The sequence below is a fragment of the Vigna angularis genome, chromosome 5 (genome assembly GCF_016808095.1).
Source record: "Vigna angularis cultivar LongXiaoDou No.4 chromosome 5, ASM1680809v1, whole genome shotgun sequence".
Taxonomy (NCBI): Eukaryota; Viridiplantae; Streptophyta; class Magnoliopsida; order Fabales; family Fabaceae; genus Vigna; species Vigna angularis.
Window position 1 is genome coordinate 39,938,631 of NC_068974.1, and position 20,301 is coordinate 39,958,931.

General features: G+C 40.3%; 2 protein-coding genes and 1 long non-coding RNA gene across 5 annotated transcripts; all 3 read right to left on the minus strand.

Annotated features, from left to right (window-relative positions):
* Positions 1 to 559: 559 nt before the first annotated feature.
* Positions 560 to 3,481, minus strand: LOC108340501 (putative glycerol-3-phosphate transporter 1). 3 transcript variants are annotated; one of them, XM_017577940.2, is made up of 3 exons: positions 3,323 to 3,481; positions 1,588 to 2,659; positions 560 to 1,456 (listed from the first exon to the last, which is right to left on the minus strand). In XM_017577940.2, the coding sequence occupies exons 2-3, from the start codon at positions 2,597 to 2,599 to the stop codon at positions 906 to 908; spliced, it is 1,563 nt and encodes a 520-aa protein (XP_017433429.1). In that variant the 5' UTR covers positions 2,600 to 2,659; positions 3,323 to 3,481; the 3' UTR covers positions 560 to 905. The 3 variants fall into 3 exon arrangements, with proteins under 3 accessions (XP_017433429.1, XP_017433432.1, XP_017433430.1); XM_017577943.2 differs by having other exon boundaries at positions 3,195 to 3,326; XM_017577941.2 differs by lacking the exon at positions 3,323 to 3,481 and adding an exon at positions 3,061 to 3,194.
* A 2,515-nt stretch (positions 3,482 to 5,996) lies between these two features.
* Positions 5,997 to 13,182, minus strand: LOC128196510 (uncharacterized). The gene is made up of 2 exons (XM_052877696.1): positions 12,672 to 13,182; positions 5,997 to 6,142 (listed from the first exon to the last, which is right to left on the minus strand). The coding sequence occupies exons 1-2, from the start codon at positions 13,135 to 13,137 to the stop codon at positions 6,111 to 6,113; spliced, it is 498 nt and encodes a 165-aa protein (XP_052733656.1). The 5' UTR covers positions 13,138 to 13,182; the 3' UTR covers positions 5,997 to 6,110.
* Positions 13,183 to 13,869: 687 nt separating this feature from the next.
* Positions 13,870 to 16,701, minus strand: LOC128196511 (uncharacterized). Its single transcript, XR_008248860.1, has 2 exons — positions 16,561 to 16,701; positions 13,870 to 14,037 (listed from the first exon to the last, which is right to left on the minus strand). It is a non-coding gene; the product is annotated as an uncharacterized LOC128196511 (long non-coding RNA).
* Positions 16,702 to 20,301: the final 3,600 nt, after the last annotated feature.

Sequence of the window (20,301 nt, forward strand, 5' to 3'; positions counted from 1 at the left end):
CTTGGCATGCCGATTGTGCCCTTTGTTCCTACATAGGTTGTTGTTTTGCAAGTTGTTTTTCTATAGAAATGGAACGCTTTATTTCACACCAACTGGACCATAGAGAGGGAAATTGCAAGCTGTTAAGAAGAAACAATGCTTCTAGACAGATACTCAAAAGGATATAATTGTTTTTCATCCATTGGGTTGAACATTATTTGACAAGTACACGCAACAAGCTCTTAAAGAGTATTTTTCACAAAAAAAATAAAAGAATTGTACAGTAAGAAGCTACCAAACTGAAGTGTTCTAGCAGAGTTCATTGTTATTTGCTACGGCATCTGATCCTCTCATTGAACCGTGCTTTTTTGAAAAAGGTGAAAATTGCGTATGTAAGTTTTAATAACTTTTTGGTGTTGGTCAGATTCTGTTGAAAGTGGCAAGGGGGTTGACTTTGTCTTCTGATATCTTATATTGAATGAAAAGTCCTTGCTCAAAGCACAACAAGCAAAGGGCAACCTCAAAATCCACAAAAAGCATTGAGCTTGATCTCTACAAGATATTTGATTTGCCAGTTCGATTTGGTGAACCCATGATGCCATTGAAAAATGTACAAAAATCACTTGCAAACTCACTAGACAAGTTTCATTCTTGACAAGCAAATCTTGAATGGATTGTGTTTAGGGAAGATGCTATGCTACTTTTGGTGATTGGGTATCTCACACAATGTACAGACAGACAACATCTGAACCTGTCCACCCATATTAAGAAGCATAAAAGCTGAAGATGCCCTCTCCATATAAACACTGTTGGGCATGTTCCTCTTTAATTTAATGCAGTGAAGCTTTGAATGAGACTTCACAGACACTCCTACACTACACATACAGAAAAAGCATTACCGTGACCCTATTGTTTATAGTTTATTCTTATACAATGAGTGAACATTCCGGTGCTCTATTAGGCCTTGATTCTTCTATCTTTGTGGTTACTTCTGCCACTACTAGCTTGGTCAAAAGCAATCCTGCAACTAAAGCTGCTCCCATCAACATTGTGAAAACTGCACTCCAACTCTTTGCAGAAATGTAACCTGTTAACAGGGGTCCAACTGCAGCCCCTATAGAACCGGTTCCATCAATGATTGCTGTCACAGTTGCAAGAGCTCGTGAATTACCCTTCAATGACTTATGTGTTCCCAGGTCAGCCGAAACTGCAGTGGTTATAAGAGCATAAGGCCCGTTCACAAACATGCCAGTGACGAACATCAATGCTCCATTCAAAAGCAACGAAATGTGCCCGTAGCTTCTATAGAAGAAGAGAGCAGGGATTGCACAGTACATGAAACTTGCTGCAGTAATGGCTCTAGCATCTAAGCGATCAGAAATGTGACCAGCCAGAATTCCTCCCAGCACTCCTCCAACATCAAATAAAGTTGATAGAGTTCCTGATGTTCCACTAGACAGATATTTCCCATCAATTGCTGCATCATAATGAAAATCAATGAGAAACACTGAACTGAAGATTTTGAGGCAAATGCATTACACATGTGTTTGCTGCAATTTTACAAGGTAAACAACATACAGATTAAAAATATGTAGAAAGTTTAAGTACCTGTGTGGCTGACATAGAATGGGAGCCAATAGAGAAACGTATATGCAACCAATTTGGCAAAAAACAGACAGAGAGCAAAAGGAGCAACCCCAGGAATTTTCCATGCCTCTAAGAACCCAATTGCTTCTTTCTCCTCAACTGGAGTCTCTTGCCTTAGCAAAGGCTCTGCAGCTTCTTCTCCACCTTTTACTGGAAAACTGATATCATCATCTTCTTCTCTATCAGCTCCCACAGACTCAGGTGTAACGGGCAATATAAGGAAAACCACCAGACCAATGAAAGCAGTTATTATTCCTGGCACAACAAAGGACCAACCCCATCCATAGGTCAACATAGCAGAACCAATCAAAGAACCAATGATGTTCCCAACTGAAGTGTGAGCATTCCAAATTCCCATGATCAACCCTCTCTTGCTCTTTCCAAACCAGTTACCCACCACGGCAACCACAGACGGCCATCCAGTGGATTGAAACAATCCAGCAATCATTTGAACCACTAAGAAATAGTAAAAGTTGTGAATGTTTCCCCAGTACCCTACTCCAAATAGTGAAGTAAACAACCCAGTTCCTACCATCCCAACTGTCAGAAAAATCCTCAAATTACACCGATCGCCAAAATGCCCAGAAAAATACATCCCAAAAGCATATACAGCAAGAAAAGCAACATCTAATTGACCCAGAAGGGATGTTCCATCTGATCCATTAAAGGGTGCCCAACCTTCTCCAAGTTTGGAAGAAACTCTCCTTAATCCATTTGACTCAGTGACATTGGTTGGCCTTAACCAAAAGAAGGTCAGGCCTGTGTCTGCTGATTGTGGATCAAGAACACTCTTTACAATACTAGTGGTTTTTCTGGTAGCATGGTAGCTAGTATAAGCCAAAAATGTTACAATCAGAACGATTAGTTGGTAGGTTTTGAAGGAAAGAGGGCCTCCATTTATGTACTGCAGAACCCGAGCCCCAACGAGCTTGCCACCACTTCTCCGAGCCAACACTTCTGGTGTCAAACCCATTTACTATAGCAACAGTTGCAACAAAGAGGAAGAAGTTGAGCTTCCCCTAGCAGAATATATCTGCAAAAAAAGAGACGAAAAAATAAGCAACACTAATAACTATGCTATCTTTCCTGCACCGAACATTAGATTTGGCCGGTTGCACAGCAAGATCGTGATTTCAATCATGATTTTTCATCCAACAAACCAAATAAAAATTCCACACAGTATGCAAAAACAATTCCAAGAGGCGATACTTTACCCAATTCCAGGAAAACTTCTCTCAATAGAAGGTATTTTTCAAAAAGCATTATCATCAAAAGCAAGACGTGAGGTCAGAAAAAAAAAACAGGATTCCTTCTGATTTGACTCATGAAATTAGTTCAAAATTTTAAAAAGTACAAAAATTTATAAGAGTGACAGGTGCAGTTTTGATGGACAGCATCCAATGAGAATCTGAAACGAAATCCAAAACAACCCACCAAAGATTTCCTTTCCTCCATGAAGATGAAACCACAAGCAAACAACTCAGACAAATAAAACACCCCAACTGTTATCCTCTGCACGGTTACTCAACATGCAACGAATCGTTGATCATCCAACACCAAAAACGTACCATAAAAAGAATTAAACGGACCCCATAAATTAAAAAGAAGAATGAGCTGGCAGAGACCACAAGCTTGAAAAAGTGCAATGAAAGAAAATTTGCTTCGTCGGGAAAAAGCGGAAAATGAGAAAAGGTACCTATGAAGCAGAGTGTAGTTGAAGTGTTCACGTTCACCACCGCTAATAGAGTTTGCGTCTGCTCCTGCACTTGTTGACGGTTTCTGAAACTTAACCAAGGAAAAAGAAATTTCTCTTCTTCTCTCTTCTCAAGACATCGTGTGATTACTTATGGTGGACGCTAATGTTTATTTTATTTCACGAAATCTCCATTTTAGCCCCAAGGTATGCGTTTCACACAATTACCATAATACCACTCGCTCCGTGAATTCCCCAAAATGTCCTCTATTCGGTACTAGTAGTCAAGACTACATATCTTAAAACCTTACAAAGATCCGTAAATATTTGTGGATATTTAAACAAAAAAATATTTTTATAAAATTTTAAATAAAATTATAAAACAGTATAAATTAAGTTAAATATAAGTTAAAATTAAAATTTAACTAAATTTAATTTAGTAAAATATAAATTAATTTTAATATTAATTAAATTTAACTTAATAAAATATATATTAAATTTTAATTTTAATTTTTTATAGATAATAAATATTTCATAAATAAAAAAAATATAATATTTATATTCTCTATTTATAAATAAGTATTAAAATATTTATTATCCGTTACTTTTAAATATTAATTAGAAATTACAAAATTTTATCAATCAGAGAACGTGGCTCACACAAGTCGATATTTATTAAAACAAAATTCACATTCTATTGGCAAATTACAAGAGTTTATGTTTTCTCAAATTCTTTCAATAGATATTAGTGTTCTATTGTTTATGAAGTCTCCTTAAATAGAATATCAATCATGTTTAAAAGCTTCGTTGTAGGACTACATGATGACGTAAATAACCGTGTATTTTTAAATTACTATTAAATATTAATTACTATAAAAAATATTAATGCGTTTTGAAAAAGATTAACATATCTTAAAAATAGTATTTGTTATGCCTCATGTTTCGGCTGTGTCCGGGCGGATCCTGCAAAAACACACGAGCTTACTGTTGAAGGCGGACGGGCGGACGACGAATACTGAGGCCGGGCGGATGAATGGTCTCGAACGCTGGAGCCGGGCGGACGAGCGGACGACGAATACTGAGGCCGGGCGGATGAATGGTCTCGAACGCTGGAGCCGGGCGGACGAGCGATCACGAACGTCGGAAACGGGCGGACACTTTCAGCTGGATCCCACGAACCGAAGCAAGCTTCACTGGCGGGCGGCATCAATATGGACGATTGCTCTGTGCTCCAAACCGGGCGGACGTCCTCCAATCCGGACGCTCGCTCTCTGCACCAAGCTGGACGGGCGTCCTCCTCTCCTGGCGGATGATCCTTTGCTTTCAGCTCCAAGCTGGGCGGGCGTCCTCCCTCTCCTTGGCGCTGCTCCACCCTCCCAGTTGGGGAGGGGCCGGGTACCTGCTAAAGGCACTCCGACGCTCAAGTCAGTAATATGACAGAGCGATTGTGATGCGTGTATGCATCGTTATCAAGTTGGTCCGAGTTCATACCTGAGACCTTTATTTATAGTGAGTTGTAATGGGCTTTTACCTTTTGGGGGCCTGGGAACGGCCCAATAATACCTTAATCTTCATTAAGGACTTAATGTGTCATTTAGCGTTTAACCGTGTAATCAGCGAAGTGCGTCGGTTGGGAATGATGGTCGGCCAGGGATGTTACCCTAGGTGGGCGTCCAGCTCTTGGGCGGACGTCCGATCCTTGGGCGGACGTCCAGCTCTTGGGCGGACGTCCATCTCTTGGGCGGACGTCCAGCTCTTGAGCGGACGTCCGGCTCTTGGGCGGACGTCCGGTCCTCGGGCGAACGTCCTACTCTTGGGCGGACGTTCCACATTGGGCGGACGCCCCACATTGGGCGGACATGCCAACCTTGGGCGGACGTTCAGCTCTTGGGCGGACGTCCTACTTCTTGGGCGGACGTCCAGCTCTTGGGCGGACGTCCGGTCCTCGGGCGAACGTCCTACTCTTGGGCGGACGTTCCACATTGGGCGGACGCCCCACATTGGGCGGACGCCCCACATTGGGCGGACATGCCAACCTTGGGCGGACGTTCAGCTCTTGGGCGGACGTCCTACTTCTTTGGGCGAACGTCCACCTCTTGGGAGGACGTTCCACATTGGGCGGACGCTCCACATTGGCGGACCCAGTCCTTGGGCGATCGTCCTGTTTCTAAGGATGGACGGTCCTAGACTATTTGGCGGACGCCCGGATTACTGGGCGGGCGTGTCTTGTGCCGGGAGGACCTATCAGTACATAAGCCCCCGAAGCCCAAGCATAATTTTATTGTGCGAAGGGGTTGTCCGTGCATGGATGGGCGTCATTTTTGGAAAACCGCTGGATCCATGCAAACTCGGACTAATGTTTATTTGGGCGTTCGGTCTTTGTTGCTTGACACGGGTGGCCGCTCGTCATTTTGAACGGACATGCCATCTTGGGGCGGACGTCAAATGGGTGGACGTTCGTCTTGATTGTCATCTTAGGGCGGACGTCCAAATGGCTAGACGCTCGGCCAGATTGCCATTTTTGGGCGGTCATCTCACTCTGGACGGGCGTTTTGTAACACCCCTTTTTAGAGTATTACAGTAATTTTTTTTTTTTTTAAAACAAAGCATTGATTCGCATTTGAAATCACAACACTTAATATTATTACACAATAATATCGTCAAAGTTTCAAGAGTATTTATTGAAGTACAAACTAAATATTAAAACTCTTGAAAATTACAAACCACACATTTCACAATTTAAAATACATGTTCTAAAATCCCATAGAGGTTTTCCCATCGCATCCTCGCACTAAACTTCTTCAACTTTACCTGAAACATCATCTACTCTCGTATAACGTTACGAGTTATACGATCATCGTAGACACATAAATAGGGTGAGCTAACCAATTACAAATAGATATACATTATAAATAAACTTATTTTCATAGCTTAAATATCAATAGTAACATTAAATGTTAACTCCTGATATTATATCGTATACAAATAAATGTACACAAGTCTCACTTCTTTTTCCATTCCTTACACATGAATAATAGACTTATTATCCTTCACACAAAGTTAATGGACACTGGCCCTTCACACGTAGCTATTGAACCTATCTCGGCTCTATCCTTCATATATCAACACCGGTTCCTCACATGAACCGCGGATAAGAGTTGTCCTTCACCCGCAACTTCGGACATATTTTCCTTGTTCTTCAAGGTCTTACGAATAAAAACCTTGGTGATTAACATCTATTCACCAAGCACAATACTCAGCACGAGAGAGAAACTTAAGGTAAGACATCCATATTCCCTCGTAAGAGGAAAATAACAGGACTCGAATCCTCCTATTGCCTTACTCAGGCAAAAAGGAAATTTCCTTTCTTTTAATTACCGAGAATAAGCATAAATCTTCCCCATATGAAACTAAATAATCATCCAAGACTATTTTAAATACCTTAAGAAACTATCCAAAATGACAATTCAAAATAAATACCAAAATCTTGTTCAAGACTGTTTGTTGTAAATTCTGACCTTTGCTCAGTGTTTTACTCATAACTCTTTCTACAGAACTCTAAATGAGTTGATTCTTGTTTTGTTGGATTCTATATTCAAATATCTTTCATAGGACACAAAAATCGAAATTTTTGGATTTTAAGGTTAGCTGCAGTAAAATATTTAACATCAACATTTTAATTACGTTTTTCTGTAATTTCAGCAATGACCTTGGCTGACTATTTTGGTAATAACTCTATTTACATAACTCCAAATGAGATAATTCTTTTCAGTTTGGAATCTAGATTGAAAGAACTTTCATTGGACACCAAATTCATAATTTTTGGACCATTGTACTAACTGCAGTGAAATTTTCAAAATTGATGTTTCTCTAATCTTCTCAGGTGAGTTTACTTTCAATCTCTCTTTAGTTCAAGTTTCTAATTAAGATTGAACATATGGTTTACGTTACAGAATGAGTTAGCAACTCAATTCTATTTTTACTAATTGAATGAGTATTATACTCTACACTTAAGGACCCACATCTTTTGACAACTTACAAAATTTTCTACATTGAGAGATAAGGTTGGACATGTTTGATTAAAAAGGGAATTAAAAATTCATTCCCATGCCTATCTTCTTCTGAACATTTACGTAATGTTTGGTCATCCAAAGTTAGAAAGGTCAAATTTTAAAGAAAAACACAATCAAGTTTTATAAGGAAATAATTTAAAATTAAGATATGACTCATTGAAAAGGAGAGGATCAATAATTCAAAGGAAAACAATTTCCTTCACTTATTTTTTTTTTAAGCTTGCCGTGAGTATCCCACAACACCTCAATTACAGAGAGAAAAAGGAATTTGCAGCATACAACATATTGAGAATCAATATCTCTTTCTTCTTTCACATTTTGAAGTCAACAACACTTCTATCAAGCTATATCATTCATTCAATATAATCTAGTTCACACTTTCAAAGTCAAGATGTGTATTTCAACCAAGTTCATGAGGTAAACTATAATTACATGTGAAGAAATTACACTATCATGCATGTTGAAGTAAAGAAAATGGTTTGGCTTCCCTACCTGTACATGTCTAAAACCTATAGTAAAAATTTCAAATCAATCTCACGGTTGATGGGATGAAACTCTTAATTTCTCCTTAGTTGGTCCAGGCATAAAACCATGCTGGAAAATTGGCTACTTCAAAATGCGAAATCTATATCTATTATTTTATAACTTTAATTGATAATCTAAACGGTCAAATTCAAAATCTATGTCTTAGGAACCTCATATCAAAATTTCAGATCCATCCGACGGTTAAATTGACAAGAATTTATGTTTTCCTGAGGGAACTTAGTAACAGAAAATAAGGTGATTATTAACTTATTCCATCATGCGAGACTTATTCCTTTAAATACAGGCCTCAAAATAACAATCCGAACGGTCAAGGCAAAATAATATATCTTATGGTCCATATATCAAAATTTAAGGTCGATCTAACGGTTCACTAGGTGGGAATGTAAGTTTTACCGTGGAGACTTAGTAGCAGAAATAAAGCAGTCATCAAATTGATCCAACATGCGGAAATTTAATTCTCTAACTACAGATGATAAAATAATAATCCGAACGGTCAAAGCAATTTAATATGTCTTATGTCCCATATATCAAATATTTAGCTACATCTAACGGTAAATGAAGTAGAATTGGACAGTTTACTGAGGTAACTCGAAAAATAGAAAACAATAGGAAACTAAGATTCACAAAAGTAGACAGCTAGCTATTGTTAATAAATTCCAATATGCTTAGATTCATGATCATGAAATATGAAATTGTAATATCTAAGAGATGGTTTAGCTGCCCCTACCTCTTTTCCAGCAAAGATCTTGAAATTTCAGAGTGTTCTAAGTCCCCAACTATTCTCCTTTCTTCTTCAACCAAGAAACCCTACTCACCCTCACGATTCTCTCTGATTTACTTAGTACTTTTGTTATGATTTCAGTGAAGAGGAGGATAGGTTTTTATGCTTGTCCTCAGCAGCCTACGATGTCGGATGGTTTCAAAAGAGGGAACCTATTGAAGTAGCTTCTTTATAGCCTCGAAGAAAATTTGATAATGAAGCCAAAAGACATTTCAATTCCTACGATGGAAAGTAGACTACCTACTGTGTGTGGGGAAAGGAGAAATTGTTTTGCATCAATAATGAAAGTTTATAAGTTTGGATGTCTCTGTGTTATGTCTTATTTGACTATTCAATAAAAAAAATCAAATTTTTAGATATTCAATCAAGTGGTATAAATTATTCGGATGTCATTGTGAACTTTGAACATTACTATGTAATATAGCCGAATAATTAAACTAATATAATCCTATAATAACACACGATTTTATGAATATTGTCACATAACAAGAGATTCTTACAACTAAATTATATATAAACAAAATAATATCGATCGTAATTATTTTGGGTCTTACAATCTCCCCAACCACAAAAATTTTCGTCCTCGAAAATTATGGTCATCCGGAGAATAGATACGGATAGGTTTTCCTAACATGATCTTCTAATTCCCAAGTCATCTCTTGTGTGCTCTCATTCCACAATACTTTCACTGTGCTGACGCTCTTTCCTCTGAGTTGTTTAGTTTGATGATCCAAAATTCGCACAGGTTTGACATCTAAAGATAAATCTCCTTTAACTTGAACGTCATCCATCTCCAGCACATGATCTGGTCTTGACACATACTTCCTCAACTGTGATACATGAAACACATTGTGTAGATTCGCTAATTGTGGAGGTAGTGCGATTTCATATGCTACTGGTCCAATCCTTTTAATGATCTCAAATGGTCCAAGAAACTTCGGAGACAATTTCTTTGACCTGATAGCTCTTCCTACGCCTGTTATCTGAGATACACGAAGGAACACATGGTCTCCTACTTCAAATTCAAGTGGTCTTCTTCTCTTATCTGCATAAGACTTCTGTCTGCTTTGAGTTGCACGCATCCTTTCTTGTATCAACTTAACTTTGTCTGTCGTTTGTTGTAACAACTCAGGACCTAGTGTAACTGCTTCTCCATCTTGATACCAACATAGAGGTGTCCTACATCTTCTCCCATACAAGGCTTCATATGGCGCCATCCCTATGCTGGAATGAAAACTGTTGTTGTAGGTGAATTCCACCAATGGTAGAATGTCGTTCCAATTTCCTAGATGATCCAACACACACGTCCTCAATAGATCTTCCAGAGATTGAATAGTTCTTTCAGATTGTCCATCTGTTTGTGGATGATATGCTGAACTCATCCTAAGCTTCGTACCCAAAGCCTCTTGTAATTTCTTCCAAAATCTTGACGTAAATCTTGGATCACGATCAGAAATGATATTGGATGGCACACCATGTAATCTTATTATTTCTCTAACATAAAGTTCTGCTAGCTTATCCAAGGACGACCTTTGGTTGATTGGTAAAAAGTGGGCGCACTTCGTCAACCTATCTACAATTACCCAAATGGAGTCATGGCCCTTTGTTGATCTTGGTAGATGAGTCACGAAATCCATTGAGATGCTATCCCATTTCCATCGAGGAATATATAACTGTTATAGCATTCCCCCTGGTTTTTGGTGCTCAATCTTGGCCTTCTGACAAACTAAACATGATGATACATATTCTGCCACATCTTTCTTCATTCCGCTCCACCAAAAAGATTCTTTCAAATCCTTATACATCTTAGTCATACCTGGATGTATGCTAAGACGACTCTTATGTCCTTCTTCAAGAATTCTTTTCTTTATTTCCATCTTTGCTGGAACACATACTCTATTTTTGAAGCGAAGAATGTTATCTGTCCCCATGGAGAATTCCTTAGCTTGTTCTGAGCCCAACGATTCCAATATATGTTGCAAACTAGTATCTTCTTTCTGTTCTGCCTTGATTTCTTCCAAGAAGTCGTTCATGATCGATAAGTGACCAAACCAAATGTGATCTTGATTTAATTGCCAACCGAGATTCATATCTCTGAACTTTTCAATTAACTCCAACTCCTTTACCATCAAAGCTGATATCTGAATACGCTTCCGACTCAAGGCATCTGCTACTACATTTGCTTTTCCTGGATGGTATTGCAACTCAAAATCATAATCTTTCAAGTATTCCATCCATCTCCTCTGACGCATATTCAACTCCTTTTGATCAAAGAGGTACTTCAAACTCTTATGGTCGCTGAATACTTGAAAATGTGCTCCATAAAGGTAGTGTCTCCAAGACTTCAACGCGAACACTACTGCTGCTAACTCGATATCGTGTGTGGGATAATTTTTCTCATGCACTTTTAACTGCCTTGATGCATAAGCTATTGGTCTTCTCTCTTGCATTAACACACATCCAAGTCCTTGATATGAAGCATCACAGAACACTTCCAAGCTCTTAGTAGTATCTGGAATGGCTAGAACTGGAGCACTAGTCAACCTTCTCTTCATTTCCTCAAAAATTGCTTCACACTTGTCTGTCCATGAGAAAGGTTGGTCTTTACGAGTTAACTGAGTTAAAGGACCCACAATCTTGGAGAAACCTTCTACAAACCTCCGATAATAACCTGCTAGGCCCACAAAACTTCTAACTTCAGTCACAATCTTTGGACGTTCCCATTTAAGCACTGCTTCAACCTTCGTTGGGTCCACAGAAATTCCTTGTGCTGAAATAACATGACCCAAAAATTGAACTTCGTCCAACCAGAACTCACACTTTGACAACTTCCCATACAATTGGTGCTCTCTCAGAATTTTCAATACTAGCCGCAAATGCTCTGCATGATCTTCTCGACTTTTGGAATATATGAGAATGTCATCAATAAATACAACGACAAACTTATCTAGGTAGGGTCGAAAAATCCGATTCATATAATCCATAAAAATTGCAGGAGCATTTGTAACTCCAAATGGCATCACTACATACTCATAGTGCCCATAACGCGATCTAAAAGCGGTCTTCTGCACATCCTCAGACTTGACCAAAACTTGATGATAACCAGACCTCAAGTCAATTTTAGAGAATATACTTGCCCCTCGTAGTTGATCCAATAGGTCGTCAATCCTCGGCAATGGATACTTGTTCTTGATTGTCAGTTTGTTTAACTGTCGGTAGTCAACACACAACCTCGAACTTCCGTCTTTCTTTTTCACGAGTAACACTGGAGCTCCCCATGGTGATGCACTAGGTCTAATAAATTGTTTCTCTAACAATTCCTCTATTTGTTTCTTTAGTTCTGCCAACTCTGCAGGAGCCATTCTGTAAGGAGCTATAGATACTGGTCCTGCACCGGGAATCAGGTCAATGGAGAACTCAACTTCTCTCCTTGGTGGTAGCCCAGGTATCTCATCTGGAAAAACATCCGCGTATTCTTCTACCACTGAAATACCCATCGTTTTTTGTTCAGAACCTTCTGTCTTCTCGTGAGCTACAACCACGAAACATGCAGCACCGCCCTTAAGATCCTTTAGAACTTCCTTAGTTGAAACAAGTTCCAAACCGTCTATTTCAGGAAAAATCAACTTGTGTTGTCCACAATCCATTAGGATGTGATTGGTGGACAACCAATCCATTCCTAATATGATATCAAAATCTCGTAAAGGCAACGATATCAAGTTCACTTTGAACTTGTGTTCTGCTACTATAATCGGACATCCGACACAGACTGAACTGGTCAAGATCTGGCCCGATGCTGGTGTAGAAACCACCAGAACATACCCAAGATCACTCACAGGTAAACATAATTCTTCCAAACATGAAGACGATATAAAGGAGTGCGTAGCTCCGGAATCAAACAAAACACGCACACATTTTCCAAACAAAAGACATGTGTCTAATATAAGGTTACCTGGCTTCGCTGCGTCTTCTCCAGTGATAGCAAAAACCCTTCCTGCTGCTTTGGGCTTTTCCTCAGAAGGACTGGGTTGTTGTGGTTCAATCTTTACAATATTTTCAGGGCAGTTGTAAGCAAAATGCCCTGGCTTATTGCAGTTAAAACATTTCTTCGCATCATTCTTTTTACCAGAGAGTTTTGGGCATTCTCTCCTGTAATGCGGACCCCCGCACTCATAACATTTCACAGATCCATAAATAGGTTGCTGAGGTTTCAGATACGGCTTCCTCAATTGTTCTCTAGCAGGAAACTTATCCTTTTGAACCTTCATAATTCGATTTGGATTGACCTCTATCTTTTCTAACTTCTTTGCTTTCTCTACCAAGGCTGGGAATTTCTTGATTTCTAGGGGCACGATCATCTTCATTAGTTCGTGCCTTAATCCTTGTTCAAATCGTTGGCATCTCCACTCTTCAGACATAGCTTGAGAGTAAAAACGAGACAGATACTCGAATCTGCTGATATAAGCTTGCACAGTCATTCCTCCTTGACGGAGATTCAAGAACTCTGTTTCCCTCTCGATCTTAGCACTGTTTGGAAAATACTTTTCTAGAAAACTTGTTTTAAAACTGCTCCAAGTGATGACTTCTCCATTGGTCTCCATCATTTGTTGCATACCATCCCACCAATATTCAGATTCATCTTCTAGTAAGAAGGATGCATAAGCTAGCTTCTCTTCCTCTGAGCACCTCATTACTCGAAAAATCTTCTCAAGTCCTCGAATCCAGGATTCTGCGCGATCTGGTGCAGCCTTTCCATCAAATTTCGGTGGGTTGTGCTTCAGAAAATCATTCAACCCCGAATGGTGTCTTGGTTCTTGAGTAGTATGTTGTCGATCCAATGCATCTACCATTCGATCAACAGCTCGGGAGAACTCATCAGCAGGGGGTGTTTGGTTATCAGTGTGAGACATGCTTTCTCTTTCTCTATTCACAACAAATTAAATACAATTTAGCACAAGTTTTCCAGAACTATAATATATAAGCTAATGAGTTCACTCCCCAAAATCCCCAAAACATTCTTGAAGATCTTTGCTCTGATACCAACAAATGTAACACCCCTTTTTAGAGTATTACAGTAATTTTTTTTTTTTTTTAAAACAAAGCATTGATTCGCATTTGAAATCACAACACTTAATATTATTACACAATAATATCGTCAAAGTTTCAAGAGTATTTATTGAAGTACAAACTAAATATTAAAACTCTTGAAAATTACAAACCACACATTTCACAATTTAAAATACATGTTCTAAAATCCCATAGAGGTTTTCCCATCGCATCCTCGCACTAAACTTCTTCAACTTTACCTGAAACATCATCTACTCTCGTATAACGTTACGAGTTATACGATCATCGTAGACACATAAATAGGGTGAGCTAACCAATTACAAATAGATATACATTATAAATAAACTTATTTTCATAGCTTAAATATCAATAGTAACATTAAATGTTAACTCCTGATATTATATCGTATACAAATAAATGTACACAAGTCTCACTTCTTTTTCCATTCCTTACACATGAATAATAGACTTATTATCCTTCACACAAAGTTAATGGACACTGGCCCTTCACACGCAGCTATTGAACCTATCTCGGCTCTATCCTTCATATATCAACACCGGTTCCTCACATGAACCGCGGATAAGAGTTGTCCTTCACCCGCAACTTCGGACATATTTTCCTTGTTCTTCAAGGTCTTACGAATAAAAACCTTGGTGATTAACATCTATTCACCAAGCACAATACTCAGCACGAGAGAGAAACTTAAGGTAAGACATCCATATTCCCTCGTAAGAGGAAAATAACAGGACTCGAATCCTCCTATTGCCTTACTCAGGCAAAAAGGAAATTTCCTTTCTTTTAATTACCGAGAATAAGCATAAATCTTCCCCATATGAAACTAAATAATCATCCAAGACTATTTTAAATACCTTAAGAAACTATCCAAAATGACAATTCAAAATAAATACCAAAATCTTGTTCAAGACTGTTTGTTGTAAATTCTGACCTTTGCTCAGTGTTTTACTCATAACTCTTTCTACAGAACTCTAAATGAGTTGATTCTTGTTTTGTTGGATTCTATATTCAAATATCTTTCATAGGACACAAAAATCGAAATTTTTGGATTTTAAGGTTAGCTGCAGTAAAATATTTAACATCAACATTTTAATTACGTTTTTCTGTAATTTCAGCAATGACCTTGGCTGACTATTTTGGTAATAACTCTATTTACATAACTCCAAATGAGATAATTCTTTTCAGTTTGGAATCTAGATTGAAAGAACTTTCATTGGACACCAAATTCATAATTTTTGGACCATTGTACTAACTGCAGTGAAATTTTCAAAATTGATGTTTCTCTAATCTTCTCAGGTGAGTTTACTTTCAATCTCTCTTTAGTTCAAGTTTCTAATTAAGATTGAACATATGGTTTACGTTACAGAATGAGTTAGCAACTCAATTCTATTTTTACTAATTGAATGAGTATTATACTCTACACTTAAGGACCCACATCTTTTGCCAACTTACAAAATTTTCTACATTGAGAGATAAGGTTGGACATGTTTGATTAAAAAGGGAATTAAAAATTCATTCCCATGCCTATCTTCTTCTGAACATTTACGTAATGTTTGGTCATCCAAAGTTAGAAAGGTCAAATTTTAAAGAAAAACACAATCAAGTTTTATAAGGAAATAATTTAAAATTAAGATATGACTCATTGAAAAGGAGAGGATCAATAATTCAAAGGAAAACAATTTCCTTCACTTATTTTTTTTTTAAGCTTGTCGTGAGTATCCCACAACACCTCAATTACAGAGAGAAAAAGGAATTTGCAGCATACAACATATTGAGAATCAATATCTCTTTCTTCTTTCACATTTTGAAGTCAACAACACTTCTATCAAGCTATATCATTCATTCAATATAATCTAGTTCACACTTTCAAAGTCAAGATGTGTATTTCAACCAAGTTCATGAGGTAAACTATAATTACATGTGAAGAAATTACACTATCATGCATGTTGAAGTAAAGAAAATGGTTTGGCTTCCCTACCTGTACATGTCTAAAACCTATAGTAAAAATTTCAAATCAATCTCACGGTTGATGGGATGAAACTCTTAATTTCTCCTTAGTTGGTCCAGGCATAAAACCATGCTGGAAAATTGGCTACTTCAAAATGCGAAATCTATATCTATTATTTTATAACTTTAATTGATAATCTAAACGGTCAAATTCAAAATCTATGTCTTAGGAACCTCATATCAAAATTTCAGATCCATCCGACGGTTAAATTGACAAGAATTTATGTTTTCCTGAGGGAACTTAGTAACAGAAAATAAGGTGATTATTAACTTATTCCATCATGCGAGACTTATTCCTTTAAATACAGGCCTCAAAATAACAATCCGAACGGTCAAGGCAAAATAATATATCTTATGGTCCATATATCAAAATTTAAGGTCGATCTAACGGTTCACTAGGTGGGAATGTAAGTTTTACCGTGGAGACTTAGTAGCAGAAATAAAGCAGTCATCAAATTGATCCAACATGCGGAAATTTAATTCTCTAACTACAGATGATAAAATAATAATCCGAACGGTCAAAGCAATTTAATATGTCTTATGTCCCATATATCAAATATTTAGCTACATCTAACGGTAAATGAAGTAGAATTGGACAGTTTACTGAGGTAACTCGAAAAATAGAAAACAATAGGAAACTAAGATTCACAAAAGTAGACAGCTAGCTATTGTTAATAAATTCCAATATGCTTAGATTCATGATCATGAAATATGAAATTGTAATATCTAAGAGATGGTTTAGCTGCCCCTACCTCTTTTCCAGCAAAGATCTTGAAATTTCAGAGTGTTCTAAGTCCCCAACTATTCTCCTTTCTTCTTCAACCAAGAAACCCTACTCACCCTCACGATTCTCTCTGATTTACTTAGTACTTTTGTTATGATTTCAGTGAAGAGGAGGATAGGTTTTTATGCTTGTCCTCAGCAGCCTACGATGTCGGATGGTTTCAAAAGAGGGAACCTATTGAAGTAGCTTCTTTATAGCCTCGAAGAAAATTTGATAATGAAGCCAAAAGACATTTCAATTCCTACGATGGAAAGTAGACTACCTACTGTGTGTGGGGAAAGGAGAAATTGTTTTGCATCAATAATGAAAGTTTATAAGTTTGGATGTCTCTGTGTTATGTCTTATTTGACTATTCAATAAAAAAAATCAAATTTTTAGATATTCAATCAAGTGGTATAAATTATTCGGATGTCATTGTGAACTTTGAACATTACTATGTAATATAGCCGAATAATTAAACTAATATAATCCTATAATAACACACGATTTTATGAATATTGTCACATAACAAGAGATTCTTACAACTAAATTATATATAAACAAAATAATATCGATCGTAATTATTTTGGGTCTTACACGTTCCATCTTGGACGTCCCTTTTTGAGTGATTGGACGCTCGTTCAATCTTTGGGCGGACGTGCTACTTTAGATAGACGTCCGGTTCTTGTGTTATGCAAGTCGTCCAGGCGGGGCGCTCGACTTTGGTACTCGACAGGGGTGAACGCTCGGCCTTGTGGCGTTCGAGCGGCCTTGGTCCTGATTGCCATTTTGGGGGGCGGCCTTGTTAACCGTTCGCTCGGTCTATGCTGGGAGGACTTATCAGTACAGAAGCCCCCCAAGCCCGAGCGTAATTTGATTGTGCGAAGGGATTTTTTAGATGGTCCCCGAATTGTTGGGTCCATGTGGTGGTCGTCTTGGCGTACCTTGGAGGACAAATGGTCGGATGGCTGATTGACGTCCTTCTACTTCAGATTAGTGTTAAATGCCAGATTCGGCTAAGTTACGGACGGCCGACTGATTGCCGAATGCCAGATTTGGCTAAGTTACGGATGGCCGGCTCTTTGCTGAATGCCAGATTCGGCTAAGTTACGGATGGCCGGCTCTTTGCTGAATGCCAGATTCGGCTAAGTTACGGATGGCCGGCTCTTTGCTGAATGCCAGATTCGGCTAAGTTACGGATGGCCGGCTCTTTGCTGAATGCCAGATTCGGCTAAGTTACGGATGGCCGGCTCTTTGCTCAATGCCAGATTTGGCTAAGTTACGGATGGCCGGCTCTTTGCTCAATGCCAGATTTGGCTAACTTACGGATGGCCGGCTCTTTGCTGAATGTCAGATTTGGCTAAGTTACGGATGGTCGGCTCTTTGCTGAATGCCAGATTTGGCTAAGTTACGGATGGCCGGCTCTTTGCTCAATGCCAGATTTGGCTAAGTTACGGATGGCCGGCTCTTTGCTCAATGCCAGATTTGGCTAAGTTACGGATGGCCGGCTCTTTGCTCAATGCCAGATTTGGCTAAGTTACGGATGGCCGGCTCTTTGCTGAATGCCAGATTTGGCTAAGTTACGGATGGCCGGCTCTTTGCTGAATGCCCGGCCAAGCTGAGAGTTGTTCTCGTTGGAACACTCTTTTTCACCAGCTTGGTCTTACTGGGATGGACGGTCCTTCGCTCCGTCGTCCAACCAAGCTGAGAGTTGTTCTCGTTGGAACACTCTTTTTTCACCAGCTTGGAGTTTAGTAGGGCGGACGGTCTTTCGCTCCGTCGCCCAACCAAGCTGAGAGTTGTTCTCGTTGGAACACTCTTTTTCACCAGCTTGGAGTTTGGTAGGGCGGACGGTCTTTCGCTTTGTCGCCATCGTTGCCGGTTACCTGCACCATGAAGGGAACATAGCGAATTTCAAGTTTAACGAGAGATGTGTCCGTACCTTGTAAGGCCGAAAATATGCTATGGCCAAATGGCCGAGAAAAGGTTGAGGCCGAATGGCCGAGACTGTACTGAGGCCGAACGCTCTTAATCAGGTGGTGGCCGAATGGCGAAATAGGCCGAGGCCGAAAATATGACGAGGCCGAACGGCCGAAAATAGGCTGAGGCCGAACGGCCGAGACAATGCTGAGACCGAGCGTCCTTAAATACGGAGTCCGAACGGTCAACAATACGCTGAGGCCGAGCGGGCCGATAATATGTTGAGGCCGAGAGTTAAGGCCTTATGGACGAGCGCCTGATGAGGCGTGATGGACGAGCGCTTCAGCCAAGTGGATGGGCGCTCTTTGAAGCTGGACGGACGAGCGCTTGAGTCCAGATTTGGACGAACGCTCTTTGAATCCGGGCGGACGAGCGCTTAGGTCCGGATTGGACGAACGCTTCAGTCCGGCTTGGTTGGTCACCTGCAGTATAAGGGAAACATGATCGTATTTCTAGCTTAAAGGGTGTGTTCGTACCTTGTAAGGTCGAAAATATGTGTCCGAAGGGCCGAGAATAGGTTGAGGCCGAACGTCCGAGATTATGCTGAGGCCGAACGTTCTTAAATATGTGGAGGTCGAACGACCGAGACTATGCTGAGGCCGAACGTTCTTAAATATGTGGAGGTCGAACGGCCGAGACTATGCTGAGGCCGAACGTTCTTAAATATGTGGAGGCCGAATGGCCGAGGACATATGTCGTGCGGCTATGAAGTACTGGTGATGGGGTAGTTCGTGCTCATTTCTCGTGGTCACCTTTGGGTAACCGAAGTTACACGGCCCCACGGTGGGCGCCAAATGTTTCGGCTGTGTCCGGGCGGACCCTGCAAAAACACACGAGCTTACTGTTGAAGGCGGACGGGCGGACGACGAATACTGAGGCCGGGCGGATGAATGGTCTCGAACGCTGGAGCCGGGCGGACGAGCGGACGACGAATACTGAGGCCGGGCGGATGAATGGTCTCGAACGCTGGAGCCGGGCGGACGAGCGGACGACGAATACTGAGGCCGGGCGGATGAATGGTCTCGAACGCTGGAGCCGGGCGGACGAGCGATCACGAACGTCGGAAACGGGCGGACACTTTCAGCTGGATCCCACGAACCGAAGCAAGCTTCACTGGCGGGCGGCATCAATATGGACGATTGCTCTGTGCTCCAAACCGGGCGGACGTCCTCCAATCCGGACGCTCGCTCTCTGCACCAAGCTGGACGGGCGTCCTCCTCTCCTGGCGGATGATCCTTTGCTTTCAGCTCCAAGCTGGGCGGGCGTCCTCCCTCTCCTTGGCGCTGCTCCACCCTCCCAGTTGGGGAGGGGCCGGGTACCTGCTAAAGGCACTCCGACGCTCAAGTCAGTAATATGACAGAGCGATTGTGATGCGTGTATGCATCGTTATCAAGTTGGTCCGAGTTCATACCTGAGACCTTTATTTATAGTGAGTTGTAATGGGCTTTTACCTTTTGGGGGCCTGGGAACGGCCCAATAATACCTTAATCTTCATTAAGGACTTAATGTGTCATTTAGCGTTTAACCGTGTAATCAGCGAAGTGCGTCGGTTGGGAATGATGGTCGGCCAGGGATGTTACCCTAGGTGGGCGTCCAGCTCTTGGGCGGACGTCCAGCTCTTGGGCGGACGTCCATCTCTTGGGCGGACGTCCAGCTCTTGGGCGGACGTCCGGCTCTTGGGCGGACGTCCGGTCCTCGGGCGAACGTCCTACTCTTGGGCGGACGTTCCACATTGGGCGGACGCCCCACA

Bases quoted from the DNA above. Each gene is read 5' to 3' on its own strand.
- LOC108340501 (XM_017577940.2), bottom strand. From the start codon at position 2,599: ATGGGTTTGACACCAGAAGTGTTGGCTCGGAGAAGTGGTGGCAAGCTC. The intron at 1,457-1,587 runs GTACTTAAACTT...ATTATGATGCAG, and splicing joins ATTCTATGTCAGCCACACAG to CAATTGATGGGAAATATCTG.
- LOC128196510 (XM_052877696.1), bottom strand. From the start codon at position 13,137: ATGTCTGAAGAGTGGAGATGCCAACGATTTGAACAAGGATTAAGGCAC. The intron at 6,143-12,671 runs GTAACCTTATAT...ATACGAGAGTAG, and splicing joins AGAAGACGCAGCGAAGCCAG to ATGATGTTTCAGGTAAAGTT.